The following is a 17,896-nucleotide window of genomic DNA, read 5'->3' on the forward strand; positions in this document are numbered from 1 at the left end:
TCTGTCATTCTGCCCCTGAACAAGGCAGTTAAACCACTGTTCCTAGACTGTCATTAAAAATAAGAATTTGTTCTTAACTGACTTGCCTAGTTAAATAAAAGGTAAATAAAATAATAAATAATAGTACCAAATTAAAGCAGCGGCGCTAATCTAATCTAGCCTGACAACTCACACTAAATTCTTCCACTGCTCTGCGGGTTCACTACACACTTCAAATTACTTCAATTAAGGCAGTCTGACTGAGGTGAAGAGGGGCATTTTACAAAACAGTCATCAGCGATTGGATTGTCTCTAACCAATCAAAGTATCAATTCGCGTTCGCATTCGGTGAAGGGTCAGGGACGTACTCTGATCCAGACTTATTGCGGAGAAGCTGCTAATGTCCATGGGCGTGGTTTAGCGTTTGGCCTGAGCAAGGAGTCTGGGTAGCCAGGCAAAATCTAATCCAGCTATCCATTCTAAACCGTACACTCCCTCCAGATGCATGAAAACTGCTTGTTTGTTTGTGTTATATGACAAGTGAAACCAACCAGGCTAACAAAGATTAAACCATTTTACACACCTAACAATGGCGAGTGATGGGAAAAGATTTGTTTATTCAATTTTTGTCACGCCCACTCTAAAAATGTAGCACAATCCTTTTAAAGAGTGAGTCCGCTGATCCACAACAGGCACAGATATCTTATGCCACGAGAAAGCAGATTAACTACATGTTATGCTGGGGAGAGAGAGGATGTGTATGTTCATGGAGTGGGTGGAATATGCAGAGTAAAACAAATACGAGTTCTGTTTTGGAGAAGGCAGGCATAATAACTGACTAAAAACAATTGGAGGCTAAACTTGTAGAATCTAGATTTTTTTGGTCAATGCCACAAGCCTGGGACTACCAAAAGACCTTACTATATGAAGTATTATTACAATCCGAGAGCACACCAATTCGTCTGCTTTTTCCAGGTCTAATAACTGGTTTTGATGGACACGAGAAACTCCGGAAGTTATTTTAGCCTCACATGTCATGCGTCATACATATACAAATAGGCCCAATCTATTGGAAGACATGCACCCTGTTAATAAGAGGATTAAGGGAAAATGACGATGAGGATGACAGAGAGAGAGGCGTCACAGAGGACTGATTATACTGTGGAGCTGTGACCCATGTCTGTGCTGTCGGGTTGCATGACAGAGTTATTACAGAGTATCAGATGTCCCAGGGACAGACGGGGCGTCACAGTTTCAGGTGACACAAACAAAAACTGGGGAAGCCTCTGGAGGTGGAAACCAGACAAGGCAGGGAAACAGACCAATGAACCAGTCCCATACACTAGGCAGAGCAAGCACAGTACGAAAGGTACGCGAGCTGCTTAAAGCCCAACAATAACGACTGCAGAGACACAATGTAAAACAAAAACACCTCTGTAAGCTCAACCATGATACAAAAGGTAAGGCAATTAGCCAAGATGTGCTTCCAAGGCAAATATCCAATGATGGTTTCGGTGGTAAGAAACCATGCTGCTGTGTGATAGTGTGGACATGGCTGGTCTTACCTGAAGGGAAGGTATGAAGAATTGGAGCCTGAGATCAGAGCCCTGTAGGCCTCCTCTGGAGTCTTCTTCAGGTAGATGACCTGAGAGAGGGAGAGAGGGAGAGATGGGGAAGCAGTTCATAAACCATGACTGAATTACTGAAACCACACAGCTTTCATTCCAGGATTTTGGTAATCCTCCAGCTTCCCGATTTATTCAGGTTAAAGCACTAACATAACATGGACGGGAGACAAGGACACAGAATGTGTCACACAGATGAGATTCCACAGGCAACAGCATAGGGGTCAGTAGGCCACGTCTCAGCACCAGGGGTTCTCCAAATGGAGGACATAAAAAGCACACGCTAGGTAAGTCATCCATTCATGAACGTGTTGCTCTCCCAGCCGTGTCAGCAAAGCAGGTAGCTCATCTGAACCAACGCTAAAAATGAAACACCGCGGAACTCAACACCTCAGCGTCCCACATCCATACAAGGAGTAGCAACGACAGAGTGGAGCAGCACGTCAGTACAAGGTGTGTTCATAACATTTGGATGTAGAGGACCAGATTTAGCTAATTATTACATGTACAAAAAAAAAATGTAGAGGCTTGCAAAAAAATAACTCTGGACAAAGTAAATAAAGACAATGTGAACATTCCTCTGGAAACAACCGGTGAAAACTGCCCTGGGACCGGTTGGTCGTAACTCTACGTCCGACGTAGAGTCCGACGTAAAATGTGTTCTACGGCAGACATAAAAATGAAAGCTGTTGCACAACCTGGGCGTTAGCCCGTCTACGTGCTACGCCTGGGGCGTACATTCTATGTCTAGTAGAGAGAAGGCATAGGGCATTCAACTGGGACAATCTTTCATGACACGCACAGAAAATAGCAATCTATATTTTCAAAAGGACGCGAGTTTCGTATTCATATTTCACAACCTCTGTGGGCTTTTTGAGTTGCCTATACGCGAGTCAATCACAAAAATAACACACTTGATTTATACGCTATATTACAGCACGCTAAATGTGTCTGATCAGATATCAGCAAACTAATAGATCCAATAACCAAATACAGACGGAGATTCAGTGAAACAGAATCACGTTGATTGATCATCAGACAAGGGTTTTTACTCGGAATATAGCCCAGGCTACTACATGAGTGAAGAGCAAAACGATCCACCTGTTATACTAGGCTAGCATAGGCTACATTACATGCTAGCAAAATGTTCTGACAACTGATAGACAAGCAAACTAGATTATCATCATGACCGCGCTCCTGAATTTGGCTAACATTTTCCCAGCCTAATTGGAACCAAATACTCAAAATGAAGATTCTGTGAAAAGTCCCCCCACGGTTGTCTCAAAGCAGCGCGATAACGCTGTCCCAATCATAACAGTGCTGAAATTACGGTTGACAACACACGGCTGTTGCTTTAAAGTATCTAAAACGGTTGGATGACTTTGGGAGTTTCAGTAAGCAACACGATAAATGCCTTTAATGGCAGTCTACTTATTTTCGGAATTCAGTGATAGTCATTACCATGGTAATTACTGATTGATCCGTACAGTTGTGGTTAAGAAAAGTCATGCATTGTGGTGGGCTTTACGAAGTGATGGGACATGCCTCGCAAAGTTTAGAACTGCCACGAGGATGGTAACAGCCTAGTAACGGCCGCTGCCTAGCATGCATTGCTTACGCCGGACTTAGCTACGACTAGTCTTGTTTTTGGTTGGTGCAACAGGTGTCAATTCTGATCCCAAAGTCAGACGTAGCTACGCCACCGACCTCGCATTTAAGACCAACTTTCTTACACCCAACTGCTGTAACAGGACCCTGGCGTGAACAATTAGCAAATCTGGCCTAGAGTGCCAATTTTCAAAGGTTGACTGGATGATTAGTCTCGACTAGGGGGCATGTATGGGAGAGTGGGCTTGTGAATGCAGCTTGTGTGTCAGTGGGTCTGGTGACATGGAGGCCAAACAGTGCATGAAGCCGGCGTCTTCTCAGCAAGTAGAACAGAGCTTTGTTATTCCTGCTCCCGCTTCATGAAATATTCACCAGTCAGACAATCGGATCCATCAAAAACGCACCAGATTAAACTATTCTGCTGGTGTGGGAGTGTGTTGTCCCACGTGATCCATCATACAGAATGTGGGCCAGCTGTTTGTCCCACATATAATCCTCTCGGGTTGAAAGCGGGTCATTTGTATTAAAGCGCAGCACCAAACTTCTGTAATGAGAGCAGGGCCAGGAGGGCTCAACAGAGCCCACACAATCATGTGACCGGATCAATGGAGACCCACTTGGAAAGAAAACACAGGGAGTAGCAGACCGCCCTGCCGTGTTCCCAGCACATTCTCTCCTTATTAAAGTCAACACAATCCACATGATGTAGCTACAGAGGTTATAACAACGCAGACAAACATCACATCCCGTATCCCATCTAAATTGGTTAAACGCAGTTCATCAGGAACTATATTGATTTCTGAATGCTATGTCTTCAGTGTGCATTTGAGAGCTAATGACTCGTGCAGCTGGGAGAAACTATATGGCCTGGTTGTGAAAGAACGTGATATTTCAGTGTCAATGAATGAAAAGTTCATCTTGGGCATCGGTCAAGGTTCAGGCAAAATTTAGCTCAGCGCTTCGTTTTGTGCATCTACCCTGGAGAGATTGTCTACGAAGGAATAAGTGATAGCAGCTTTAATTAGGGTCACCGAGTGACAGATTAGACACACCATCAGTGCAATACTCTTCCCACAACGTTATCAGTCTCCTATTGGCCAATACAGGAAATGTATTCTGCTGCCGCTCTGCACACACAAGCTTGTTAGCGATCTCTGGTTCAACGTTAAGCCAACGCTGTGAAGGATGCAAGTCACTGATTGGTGCTCTAGAAGCACTGATTGATTAATGTTGAGCTAGATATAAAAACAGGTTTAAAAAGGAATGATATAAAATGTTACTTTATGGTTTGAACTGGTTCAGAACTTTTTGCTTGTTGGAAATGTGGAATGGATGGGAAAAAAATGTATTGTTCCATTCAGAACGAAACTATTGAAAAATAATTTTCGTTCCAAACCCTGCTTTGTTTACAAACAGAGTAAAACAACTTATATAGTTTGGCTTCTGATGGGGTACAACAGTTAAATTAAGCTCATGAGGCATTTATAAGTTATATTCTTCAAGAATCAAATTGGTACATATCATTCATTTATAAATCCCTTAAATAGCTGTATCCCCATTAAAAGGAAAGTTTACCCAAAATCCAGAAACTCCCAAGTGATTTCATACGCCAAAACAAGTTCAGTGGAGTTTAATTCTTGAAGTTCGAGGTGTTATTGTGTTATTACCATTGCACCATATAATGTAAACATAAGGCCTAGGTGCTCTACAGGTTAGCATACAGTGCACTCTGAAAGTAGTTAGACCCCTCGACTTTTTCCACATTTTGTTACGCTACAGCCTTATTCTAAAATGGATTAAATAAAAAAATGTTTCTCAGCAATCTACACAGAACACCCCATAATGACAAAGCAAAAACAGGTTAAAAAATTTCTGCACATTAATTCTAAATAAAAAACACAACTACCTTACTTACAGAAGTATTCAGACCCTTTGCTATGAGACTCAAAATTGAGCTCAGGTGCATCCTGTTTCCATTGATCATCCTTGAGAAGTTTCTACAACTTGACTGTAGTCCACCTGTGGTAAATTCAATTGATTGGACATGATTTGGAAAAGCACACACCTGTCTATATAAGGTCCCACAGTTGGCAGTACATGTCAGAGCAAAAACCAAGCAATGAGGTCAAAAGGTATTGTCCGTAGAGCTCTGAGACAGGATTGTGTCGAGGCACAGATATCGGGAAGGGTACCAACATTGTTTTATAGCATTGAAGAACACACTGGACTCCATCCTTCTTAAATGGAATAAGTTTGGAATTACCAAGATTCTTCTTAGAGCTGGCCGACCAGCCAAACTGAGCACTCGGGGGAGAAGGGCCTTGGTCAGGGAGGTGACCAAGAACCTGATGGCCACGCTGACAGAGCTCTAGAGTGCCAGACGGAAGCCAGTCCTCAGTAAAAAGGCACATGACAGCCCACTTGGAGTTTGGCAAAAGCCACCTAAAGGACTCAGACCATGAGAAACAAGATTCTCTGGTTTGATGAAACCAAGATTGAACTCTTTGGCCTGAATGCCAAGCGTCATGTCTGGAGGAAACCTGGCACCATCCCTACGGTGAAGCATGGTGGTAGCAGCATCATGCTGTGGGGATGTTTTTCAGCGGCAGGAACTAGTCAGGATTGAGGGAAAGATGAACGAAGCAAAGTACAAAGAAATCCTTGATGAAAACCTGCTCCAGAGCACTCAGGAACTCAGACTGGGGCAAAGGTTCACCTTCCAACAGGACAATGACCGAGGGCAAAAAAGCCAAAAATGCAGGAGTGGCTTCAGGACAAGTTTCTGAATGTCCTTGAGTGGCCCAGCTAGAGCCCAGACTTGAACTCGATCTAACATCTCTGGAGAGACCTGAAAATAGCTATGCAGCGACGCTCCCCATCCAACCTGACTAAGCTTGAGAGGATCTGCAGAGAAGAAATGGGAGAAACTCCCCAAATACAGGTGTGCCAAGCTTGTAGCGTCATACCCAAGAAGACTCAAGGCTGTAATCACTGCCAAAGTTGTTTCAAAGTACTAAGTAAAGGGTTTGAATACTTACGTAAATAAGGTATCTTTTTTTTATACATTTGCAAAAAAAATCTAAATACCTGTTTTTGCCTCATTATTGGGTATTATGTGTAGATTGATTAGCATACACATATATATACACATATACATACATACATATATTTTTTTTATATTCATTTTTGAATAAGTCTAACTTAAAAAAATAAAAATAAAAAGTGGAAAAAGTCCAGAGGTCTGATTACTTTCCGAATGCACATACCCCCCGTCATATATGAATAGGGTGAGAGACAACCGACATTGTGCCACCTTACATTGCGATAAATAGACATAGGCTATTTAATATTTTGGACTAATATGAAAACAGCAACCAAGTAACGGTCCCGCTCAGATGTTTGTGATAAACAATCATTCAATAAAGTAAAGTTAAGCTACTTACTCATTAGATATGAAAAAAATATATAATCCAGGAAACCAGGGTTTGTGGGCATCAAAATCCCTGTGATTGCAAAAGCAAACTAACTGCTCCTCATCATTACGTATTCAACATAACGTATTCAAAATCTCTGCAGCACAAACATTCCTCATTCGAGGAATTGGAGCATAATTGCCAAAACTGCACCACCAGTCTGTGTTGATCCTGGGCATGGGTTGGGTCAGTGGTGCAGCTACTGCTGCGGCAGCTAGGGCAGCGACGGCCAACTGAAGCTCAATTTGCCTCAATTCTACATCCAAATACTCAGGCTCAAATAAATACGGTTCGACGACACCGTCGGCGACTTTCCAGTAGGGTTCTTCACAACTTGCGAGTATTTTGTCGTCAGACAGATTTGTAGGTTGTTGTTTACCTTGTATAACTAATGTGTAACGCGGTCTACACTTCTCAGAAAAAAACACATCTGGGAATAAGGTCATAATGTGAAGTTTCTACATAGCAGGGATTACCCCGAGAGCACACATGCACAGTTGTTATCCATCTCAGCTACTGTGGCAGTCACCAACATAAAACAATTATATCAATTAGGGCAAATGTTTCAAGTGTTTACCTTTAAATATAACAGTACACAATTTCTGAATCATCAATTCACTAGCAACGGAGCAGTGCGAGGCCTGCATCCAGCAACGTCACGAGTCACGTGACCCTTTTTTGCAGCTGTTTCAGTACAGCACTACATGGAGAGAGAGGGGGGGAGAGGGATAACTCCACTTAACTATGTATGGAATCCCTTGGGAGTTTGTGGATTTTGGGTAAACTTATCCTTTAAGGTGAGTGGATCAAATCCTATTTGTAGTTAGAAAGTGCTGTACATCAAATTCCTTCGAGCATGGATAAATATTGAAGAGCATCTGACCATGTGTCAATATGGCTAGTGTGCATCAATATGGCTAGTGTCTAGACATGCTGAGAGGACAAAGCTAGCATGGAACCTTAAGTACAGCTGTGCATAGGACAGTAAGTTATACAGGGTTCACTTCAGGGGTGTCTGTTGTTTGGGGAGGACCAACCATCTCCTGCCACTGTTATCCAGGACAGGAAGCCAAATCCAGATTATAATCCAGCATGCCCCCTGCTGCAACGCTGCTTATTAATATCTCCTCCCAGAGCTATGTGGCCTGCCTGGGCTGCTATCAAGACAAAGAGTGCTATAGACAAAAGGCCCTATTCAATCTAACCCAGGCCAGCAATATAATATTACTTGAGGATTTAGATAGGCTAGCTAGTTAAGAAACTGTAAACATGGTTGAGATACACAACAACTGTGGTTTATCAATCATGCGTTTAGCCATTAAGGGCCGAAACCAGAATGAAGCCTGATATAGCCTATATTGTGTTTACCTTAGAGGAGGGTCAAGTCCAGGTTTATTAAAGCTTCTAGATGCTGGGCATCACAATGGAAATATTCTGAGTAGGGCCTTAAGTTACATACAAAGGTTGTCATGACCGACGCTGACCCCTCCGTCTTGGGGTAAGGACTGGGCACAGTCCACTGAGTGAAACACTACTGACCCACATTGCCGGAGATAATCATCATGTCATCTACGGCATCTGTCATAAGGCATGTCATCATCACAGCACAGCAACAGAAGCACCAGATAAATCCCCTCGTTTACTGCCACGTGACAGAGCAGCCAGCTGGCAGGGGATGCCGTCACACATTACAGTCAAGGCTGGTATCTGATTGGAAGCGAAAGGACAGCCTTCAACCATGGATGGCAGCAAGGGGCCAAATGAATAGGGCCTAGTGCAACAGAAGCTGCTGGGCATTCAAAAGGGCTGGAAGATAGGGCCATTATGGCAGGACATTGAGGACAATAGGACTGACTATATATATCAGCAGCTCCTATCCGTTTCTGTTCTGACTCAGACCTGGCTAGCATGGTTAAAACTGCACTGGCTGAAAGAAGCACTCAAAAAAGGCCTTGATTGACAACAATAGCGCCAAAACAAAATAAAAACAATACACTAGGGGAAATGTGCAGTTGAGCTGCATTACTTAGGGAGGTGCAGCATGACATAATGCACCAAAATACACTATTCCCCTTGCATAACTTCCTTTCCCTGCAGAGAGTGAGAGAGAGGATACTCACAGCATAGGCACCGATTAAAACAGCAGCGTTGGCCCTTTTCCGCTGGTCAAAGCTGGTGTAGTGTACGAGTCGCTTTCTGGTCAGTGTGAAGGACTGCAGACAAAAAGGAGAAAACACACGTAAGGAAAAAAACTAAACGATTAAAACTTCACATTAAAGCCATTTAGATTAGAACAATTGATCAAGATATTCAAACACTGGATGAGTCAAACTCTACTAAACCATGTCTAAACAACAATGGTTAGGTGACCATAGTACTGTACAACCTATGCATGATCATGTATTTATATGTGGCATAAACATACGCTAGGCCTATATAAAACAGTTAGTGGCAGTAAATAGAAATCAACAACGATGAACTCGTCAGCTTCCTATTTTCTACTCAAGAGAAAGATGCAAGAACATGGCAGTTTTGGAGCTAATTAATAGACCTGAAAGCACATCTAGTTCTGGCTTGTATATGATATTACATTATATGAAAGGTTTTATCCGCCATTGAAATCATTGGGCGGGCCGCCTAAGTGTTTTCGGGCCGCCCAGGACAAACTGTAAAAAAAATAGAGGAAAAAAACGAAAAAAACTTTTTTTTTTTACGTCATTTTCAGGATGGAAAAAGGCTTTCAGTGTAAACTTAAAATGACTAAAATCAGATGTAAATTTGTTTTAGAATTATAAATCTTTGAGAACTAACAATCACTAGCTAGACAGTCAGGGAGAATTGAAAAAAAAATCCAAAACCAATGAATTTCGCAGTATTGATTTTATGTTTCAGCAAAAGAACAGCATTAGCCATGGCAAAATGCATAGAATTGCAGGAAATTTGCTTTAAAACTGCACAAATCTCTCAGCGCCATGGAGAAATTTGTAGAATTGCAGGAAATTGGCTTAAGAATTCACTAAATCCCCCAAGATGGGGGCCGACACACCCATTGCCACACACCCATTGCAGCGACCACCACCTAAGCCCCTTTTTGATCCAGAAAAACCCTGATATGTACTGATGCAGACAGGACGTCGCCACCGCTGGCAGGACAGGTGGGCTGCAGGTGTGTGTGACAGTGTCTGTGCCGCTGTCAGTGTTTTCATTCAGAATCACTGCCCGAGGGGGCCAAAGCACTTGGAAGCAGCAAAGGCAAGCTAGAAGACACACATCCATAGACACATCCATAGACACACATCCAGTCGGTGCTATATAGGCCTAACCAGAAATGTGAGGAGCACCATGCTCAAGTCTCTATACTAATTGAAGTGTGGTATGGAAATGAAACTGCAGAGGCTTGTAAGGATGACCTCAGTCTTTTCCTCTGAGAGGAAAACAGAGGCAGCAACTTCCATTGGACGGTGTGGGAGGAATATTTTACCATAGCAAAAGACATCGGGCCTGGTCATGAATCAATACCATCATCTAGGCCTGAGGGAAGTGATCTACTTGTTGCATTCATGCCACCAATATGCTAGTCTTAATAGAGAAAGTAAATTGCTATATGACAGAGAAATGTAACCACGAAAACATAGCCTATATTGGATTCGGGGGAAAACAGACTTAATCTGCTGTAATGTTTTCACTTCATATGTAAAATACTTCAGACTATCTAACAAGGTTTGCTAGAAGATGTAGGCCTAGACCTAAAATAGTAGGCCTAAACCTCCAAGATATTGAAGCAATACACGTGGATGGATTTGATTTATGGTTTTGTAATGTTTATGAAATTATTTGGGAAACGGATTGAATCTATTGACTTCAAATGTAGTGAGCAGTGACCACAAGAGATGTTTACACTTCCTTGATCCTCTCTGGGTAACGGTCAGGGTAAAAAAACTGTTGAAATGCATCACTAAACAGGTTAAGTTAGACGAAACTGAGGCCAGGCCAGACACATGCATGAGTGGTGAGAGGATGTGGAAACAGGGTAGGTGAGTGGGGGCAAAAACACAAATCAAATGGACTCAGGTCCAACAGGTGTGGGATGGTCAAAGCGTAATTGTCAAAGGGATAACCTGACTCATTTCGGACATTTCAGCCTCCAAACTGTACAATTTCAGCATTTCTCAATCAGGGTTGTCCACTTTTCCTTGTCTTTTTCTCTCCAGACGATACACAGCTTGTCATGCAGCAGATCCAAACCAGTGAGGTTCAAAGGAATGCCGTCCCTAAGGCAACAAGCTGTTCATAACAAACACCGGAGGGCGAAGCGCGGTGGCATGGACAGAAATAGGGGGGATGACAGTGGTAAAAACATCATGCTTGCTTGAGACTTTACCTTCAACATTGACCAACATCTACATATGACAGACCTACAGATTGTCTGCATCGACGGAAAATTGACAGGACAAAAAGACAGACGCAGAACCTCTATTAATGACACTATCTGAGAGTTACATGCACAAGGTGGTAGAAAGACATGAGTTAGACAAGTGGTTCTCAACTGGTTTTGCCTCGGGACCCAAATTGTACCAAGTTGTTTCAGTCGCAAAAAATAAATCACCAAAATACAATCTGAAAAACTATTTTTTATGCTATAATTGATGGTAAATGTAGCAATTATACGTCAATGGAACAACATGCCCATCTCTTTCATTTTCAATAATTAAATTATACTAATATTCTTGATGAAGAATGTTAATAAACTCTGGTTTGAGACCCCAAAATCAACCAAAATAGCACTGCTAACAGCACTATATTAAAGATACTGTGACTGAAGAATGAACAAAAGTCTGAGGTAACATTATTATTTTTTTAATTATTCAGAATTTCTACACAATTTCTACCTGGTTTATGTCATTTAAGGTCAGACTGGAGTATTTGTTTTTAATAAAAATAAATACATGTTTTTTTTTTTACTCAGACACCCTGGACCCATTCAGTTGAGAATAACCAAGTTAGACAAAAGCGATGGGACCTCCCCTTGACTAGGGTCTTGTAAAGGTTTTGGCCTTAAAAGGGCAATTGAAAACTAAAATTGAGTAGACCTAGCTAGTGCTTCACATCTCCTAGACCCCACTTAAATTTGAAGATAATTGAGATGGCTGAACAAGCAACATATCTGGAGAATTGATGTACCCGGAATGTCAACAAGAACTCATAAATACTCAGGTTAGCCTAACAAACTAACTTCATGTAAAATCTTGGCATAAAATTGAGTTATAAATCATAAACCGCAACAATGTAATTACTCCTGGATAAAAGCCAGGACCTGATTGAACTCGAATTCTAATGCACATCAACAAATAATAACAAAGGTAGACCTATAAACAAAATGCCTCTCCTGTTACCAAAAGTGATAACACTCCGATTTCATTTGCACCAAACATGACAAACAGTATTATCTAATCATTCTTTTTGGAGGCTCCAGAATAGACAAGAATATAGCTGTAGCTTATACTACAAGTTGGACTAGATTGTGGTGTTGTGTCAGCCCAATAAAACTGCTGACCAACTGGGTGCAATGAGGACCAGCTTATCCTGGCATCTCCAATGACTCTCTCTGTCCGAGGGAAAGTGACATCGCAGCTTTGGGACAGGTGTAGGGTGGCTAAAAAAAGAACACAAATAACTTTGCCAAAGCCCTAATTTACACGGTCTGAGGACTTTTGTTTTGTCCATTCATTCCATTCCTACCCTTCAAGTTTCACAATGCGAGGCACTGCCAAACAGAAAAATGTTTGGTAGGGCCTATGAATTTATTACTGTCCTTGCAAGTAACTAAACTCTAGGCGAGGGAAAAATGTGTGGTTTTTGTAATTATCTAATAACTAACCCCATAAAACACACTACTGTATGCGTTGCCATGTTTTCAAATGTCACAAACCTTGCAGTTGTCAATTAGGGTGTGGGAGGTAGAATTCCACAAGTGGTTTTGTTGTCACAGATGCATATTGTACATTCTTACTGAGGGAGGTAAGGCTTGAGATAGAGGCACATGACTTACCTTCAGCTTTTTGTTGAGTTTACAACAGTATCTATACAGCATGGCTAGGTTGAGGGGTCCAAAATCTGCATAGAAGCTGAAATATAATGAACATTTAAAAATGTCAGACTACTTAAACATATTTCAATTCTTGATATTCTAAATAGAAATGTCTAATACAGAGATGACTAAGCTATCCTATTCAGTAATTAACCCCATCTGTTATATGTATTATCAATTAAATATATGTATATTGTAACCACAGACAGTTAGTTGGTTTTACTTTTCTGTTCAGCGGGGAGGGTTAGACTTAGGCAAACCATTGGTCAACCCCAAGCAGAGTGGAACACAATGGTTTTATTAATCTGAATTGGAAAACGTATAATGAAAAGCTGTTACATAATTGCAAAGAAAGCTCCTCAACAGCCCAAGCGACTTGTTGCCGCTGCGCAATAAAGTGTAGCTAATCAAATGCACTGAAGCGAATGAAAGTGAGAAGAGATTCTGGGAGGGAGGACAAAACTTACTTTTCATAGATAAATTCGTCATCCGTGCAGAAGTAGTGCTTGTTTGCAGTGCTTTTTGGTTTGCTTCTTAGGGTAGCAAAATATAATCGATCTGAAAAAAACATGGACACATTTAACAACAAACATTGCGGGACCATAAAAACCGCCATCCACCACACACTTTACAAAGGAAGAATGCGTTTATGGCAACATTGTTTTTACTCATGCGACTGTATCACTCGCTTCCCGCAAGCCGTCATTAAAAAGTAGCTGACTTGCCGTACGAAGCTTGCTACGTTCAATCAAATGTCAGTTTTAAACTCAAAATGGCAGATTAATTCGCTAGTTTCATTTACTTTGAAAATATGAGTAATCAAGTTAGCAGTTCTCGAACACATGTGTCAATCACAGACAGAGAGGAGCCTGACCAGTACGTTGGCTCGCGAGGTGCAAAGGCTCGCTCGCGCTAACTAGTCAGTAGCCAGGTTGGCGAAATACTAACGTTATTGAGTTGGCAAACTTGATAACTGTTAGTTAACGTTAGCAAGTTTACACAACTACCTGATTTCCACTTACCTTTTATAAATTCAGAAGCTCCTATCAATTCTATGTCGTCTGCCATTTTAAACAAAGTTGAAAGAATAGCAGAATGTTTAAGACTGTCGAGAGGCATCGACACAGACACAAGTTGCAAATAAGTTAACGAGTAAACTGGGAAAAAGTTAGCTAGATAACGGTATCAGACTATTCATATATATATAGATATATATATTTTTTAAAGTACAGTAATGAAGTTAGCTGGATAGACAGAAGCTATCCTAGTTGCTAGCCACGCACTTTGCTCTACTCTGTCTAGGCTGAAAGAATAAATTAGACGTCATTTGGACATTCCAATTCGAAATCCATGCCCAAGGATAAAGTGAAGCCCTGCACCAAAAAATATTTGCATGCCTCTTGGTTTCATTCCGCGCTGCGTTAACAACGGAGGAAAATATCAACAAACAACAGACGTCCTCTTCACTTATTTCCGACACCGCACAAATCTTTTCCCTGCCATGATTGCGGATCGGGACGTCACATGGTAACCATCCAATCACCACACAAAGGCACGTTGCCAGGTCATGTCTACCTCAACCAATCAGCGATCAAAATCACTGTGCCTATACTCAACAATGGAGTTAAGGGCACAGTAAACAGTATAATAAAAACTCTATAACAGTATGTGTAAGTAACACTGTATAAACAGGCCTATATGAGTAACACACTTTGTATGCCTGTTCAGCATGGCCCAGTGAATTATTGACAAAGTTATAGCTGACAGGATATGCAAAATAACATAATGAGAATGAGATGCTATTAGATTTCCCATGAGCAGATTCTGCATCCAACTGACCAAATTACACAATATTTTACATCTGAGTTAACAAAGATTAATTAATCAATATGGCCCGAGGGGGTGTGGTATATGGTCAATATACCACGGCTAAGGGTTGTGCTAAGGCATGACGGAGTGCTAGGACACAGCCCTTAGCAGTGGTATATTGGCCATATATCACAAACCCCGATGTGCCTTACTGCTATTTTAAACTGGTTACCAACAGTGGTGGAAAAAGTATTCAATTTTCATACTTGAGTAAAAGTAAAAGATACCTTACTAGAAAATGACCCAGTAAAATACAACTTGAGTAAAAGTCTAAAAGTATTTGGTTTTAAATATACTTAAGTATCAAAAGTAAAAGTACAAATAATAATAAAAAATCCTTATATTAAGCAAACCAGACGGCACAATTTTCTTGTTTTGTATTTATTTACGGATAGCCAGGATCACACTCCAACACTCAGACATCATTTAGAAACATGGCATTTGTGTTTAGTTAATCAGCCAATTCAGAGGCAGTAGGGATGAGCAGGGATGTTTTCTTGATAAGTTTGCGAAATGGACCATTTTCTGTCCTGCTAAGCATGCAAAATGTAACGAGTGCTTTTGGGTGTCAGGGAAAATGTATGGAGTAAAAAGTACAGAATTTTCTGTAGGAATGTAGTGAAGTAAAAGTAAAAATTGTCAAAAATAGAAATAGTAAAGTACAGATACCCCCAAAAACTACTTAAGTAGTGCTTTAAAGTATTTTTACTTAAGTACTTTACACCACTGGTTACCAACATTATTAATGTTTTGTCATACCCATGGTATACGGTCTGATATACCATGGTTTTCAGCCAATCAGCATTCAGGGCTCGAACCACCCAGTTTATAAAATGCTATGTAAACCGCCGAGAACTATTGGTCCATGGCAAGCAGAAAGATTTGTACACTTTTGGGTAGCAAAGGGTTAATCGTATTAAATTGTTCCCCACAAGCCCCTGACCAAATTGATATGATAACCTCTCCAACAAAGTAGCTTTCTATGTTTTTCACATATTTATATATGTTGTAGCTACAATAGAATGTTCGCCGGCTGATAAAATAATGTTGACACAAATTAAAATGTTCGCATACTAATTGAAAATGACTATTAAACAACAATAGAACATTCTACATACACTATATGACCAAAAGTAAGTGGACACCTGCTCGTCGAACATCTCATTACAAAATCATGGGCATTAATATGGAGTTGGTCCCCCCCTTTGCTGCTATAACAGCCACCAGTCTTCTGGGAAGGCTTTCCACTAGATGTTGGAACATTGCTGCGGGGACTTGCTTCCATTCATCCACAAGAACATTAGTAAGGTCGGGCGATCAGGCCTGGCTCACAGTCGGCATTCCAATTCATCCAAAAAGTGTTCAATGAAGTTGAGGTCAGGGCTTTGTGCAGGCCAGTCAAGTTCTACCACACCAATCTCTACAAACCATTTCTGTATGGACCTCGCTTTGTGCGGAGAGGCATTGTCATGCTGAAACAGGAAAAGGCCTTCCCCAAACTGTTACTACAAAGTTGGAAGCACAGAATCGTCTAGAATGTAATTGTATTCTGTAGCGTAAGATTTCCCTTCACTGGAACTAAGGGGCCAAGCCCAAACCATGAAAAACAGCCCCAAACCATTATTCCTCCTCCACCAAACTTTACAGTTGGCACTATGCATTCGGGCAGGTAGCATAGTGCATAGTCTCCTGGCATCCGTGTTCTCCTCTGTTAGCGTTCTCCTCTGTTAGCAGACGCTCTTATCCAGAGCGACTTAGAAATTGGTGCATTCACCTTATGATATCCTTCTCCCGGATTCGTCCGTTGGACTGCCAGATGGGGAATTCATCACTTCATCATTTCCACTGCTCCAGAGTCCTCCGAAACATGACACGCCTGCCCGCCTACTTCTTATCACACTGCTCTCTTAACCCTAATGTCAGATGCACCAATGTGTCAGAGGAAACACCGCTCGACTGATGACCGGAATCAGCTTGCACAATTTGATGACATTTTACACAAATAAAACAGGGACAACTTTTGGCTCCTGAGCACCTCTCAAAACTACTGGCTGAAATTATTTTTTAAAAGTTTGAAAGTGCTTCTTTAACAAAAGGTAAATAAATATGTTTGCTTTACATAACTTTTTGTTGTTGTTTTACAGCTAATTTCCTGCAATTCTACACATTTTGCCATAACTTATGCCATGTTAATATGATATCTGAATGAGAGTGACTAACAAAATTCATTGCAGTTTCCCTGGAGATCAGGGCCGCTGGGCACGTGCCCTGCGTGCCCGGTCGGTAATTCGGCCATGATTACTACAAGTTAAGATCGCTGGCTAGACTAAGTAACCAATCTCAAAATGTTAACTGACATGGGCTAATTGAGTGACTGTCAGTGAGTGACATATAACAAGAGGAAAACTGCTGGTGAATAACCAAGTTTCCAAATTGAAAGGTGTGCTCTGCCATTTGTTGTGTTGTCTCAGCATGATAATGCAAAGATTTAGGTAAACACAAAAGGAACATTGGTGTTTCATAAGCTCTTCTGTCCCTGACCACCTTAAAACGATGCTCTGTAACCTTCAACCTTACATGTTATTTAATGAAGTATGTTACCTAATCATTTTGTAGCCATTAGTTCAGTGGCTGCTTGACACATTTAATTGAAATTATGCAACTGGTGATTAGAAAAAAAGCCAGCCTTTCAGCAATTGGATTATTGCTGATGCCCTTGACAACCCTCAGCAGCCACTAACCATTACATATTGCAGAAGCCCTAAACTAAAATATACAATTTTTCCATAAATAGTGGAACTAGACATCATCTATAAAGGCTGAAGCTTTAATACTTCACTAGCTATGTGAGTTGATGCCCTCATTATCGGCAGTTTGTTAGAATGCAGTGTATATGACAAAAGTGTGCAAAGCTGTCATCAAGGCAAAGGATGGCTACTTTGAAGAATCTCAAATATAAAATATATTTTGATTTGTTTAACACTTTTTTGGTTACTACATGATTCCATGTGTTATTTCCTAGTTTTGATGTCTTCACTATTATTCTTTTTTTAAATTAAGAAAAACCCTGGAAGGAGTAGGTGTGTCCAAACTGTTGACTGGTACTGTATATAAAACAATTGCCATATCAAAAACAGCATGCTTTCAATATTAATGTTTATATTTTTCAATAATAATAAATCAATATAAGAAATTGTTATTGAAATCAAAACACTACTCATATTAGAGCAAGTGGTAAAGCTTCGCATGACACC

The 17,896-nt window shown here is 41.0% G+C and overlaps 1 protein-coding gene across 6 annotated transcripts in view; it reads right to left on the minus strand.

The window, feature by feature from the left end:
• The window catches only part of cdc14ab (cell division cycle 14Ab), a 60,808-nt gene extending 46,519 nt beyond the window's left edge, over positions 1–14,289 (minus strand). For all 6 annotated transcript variants that reach the window (XM_045687380.1, XM_045687382.1, XM_014216013.2 and 3 more), the window contains exons 1-5: positions 13,796–14,289; positions 13,241–13,331; positions 12,735–12,810; positions 8,806–8,898; positions 1,545–1,624 (exon numbers count right to left, since the gene is read on the minus strand). In XM_045687380.1, coding sequence (XP_045543336.1) covers positions 1,545–1,624; positions 8,806–8,898; positions 12,735–12,810; positions 13,241–13,331; positions 13,796–13,892 — 437 coding nt within the window. In that variant the 5' untranslated portion in view covers positions 13,893–14,289. The remainder of the gene's footprint in view (positions 1–1,544; positions 1,625–8,805; positions 8,899–12,734; positions 12,811–13,240; positions 13,332–13,795) is intronic.
• Between the last annotated feature and the right edge of the window lie 3,607 nt (positions 14,290–17,896).

This window comes from Salmo salar, chromosome ssa10 (genome assembly GCF_905237065.1).
Source record: "Salmo salar chromosome ssa10, Ssal_v3.1, whole genome shotgun sequence".
Lineage (NCBI taxonomy): Eukaryota > Metazoa > Chordata > Actinopteri > Salmoniformes > Salmonidae > Salmo > Salmo salar.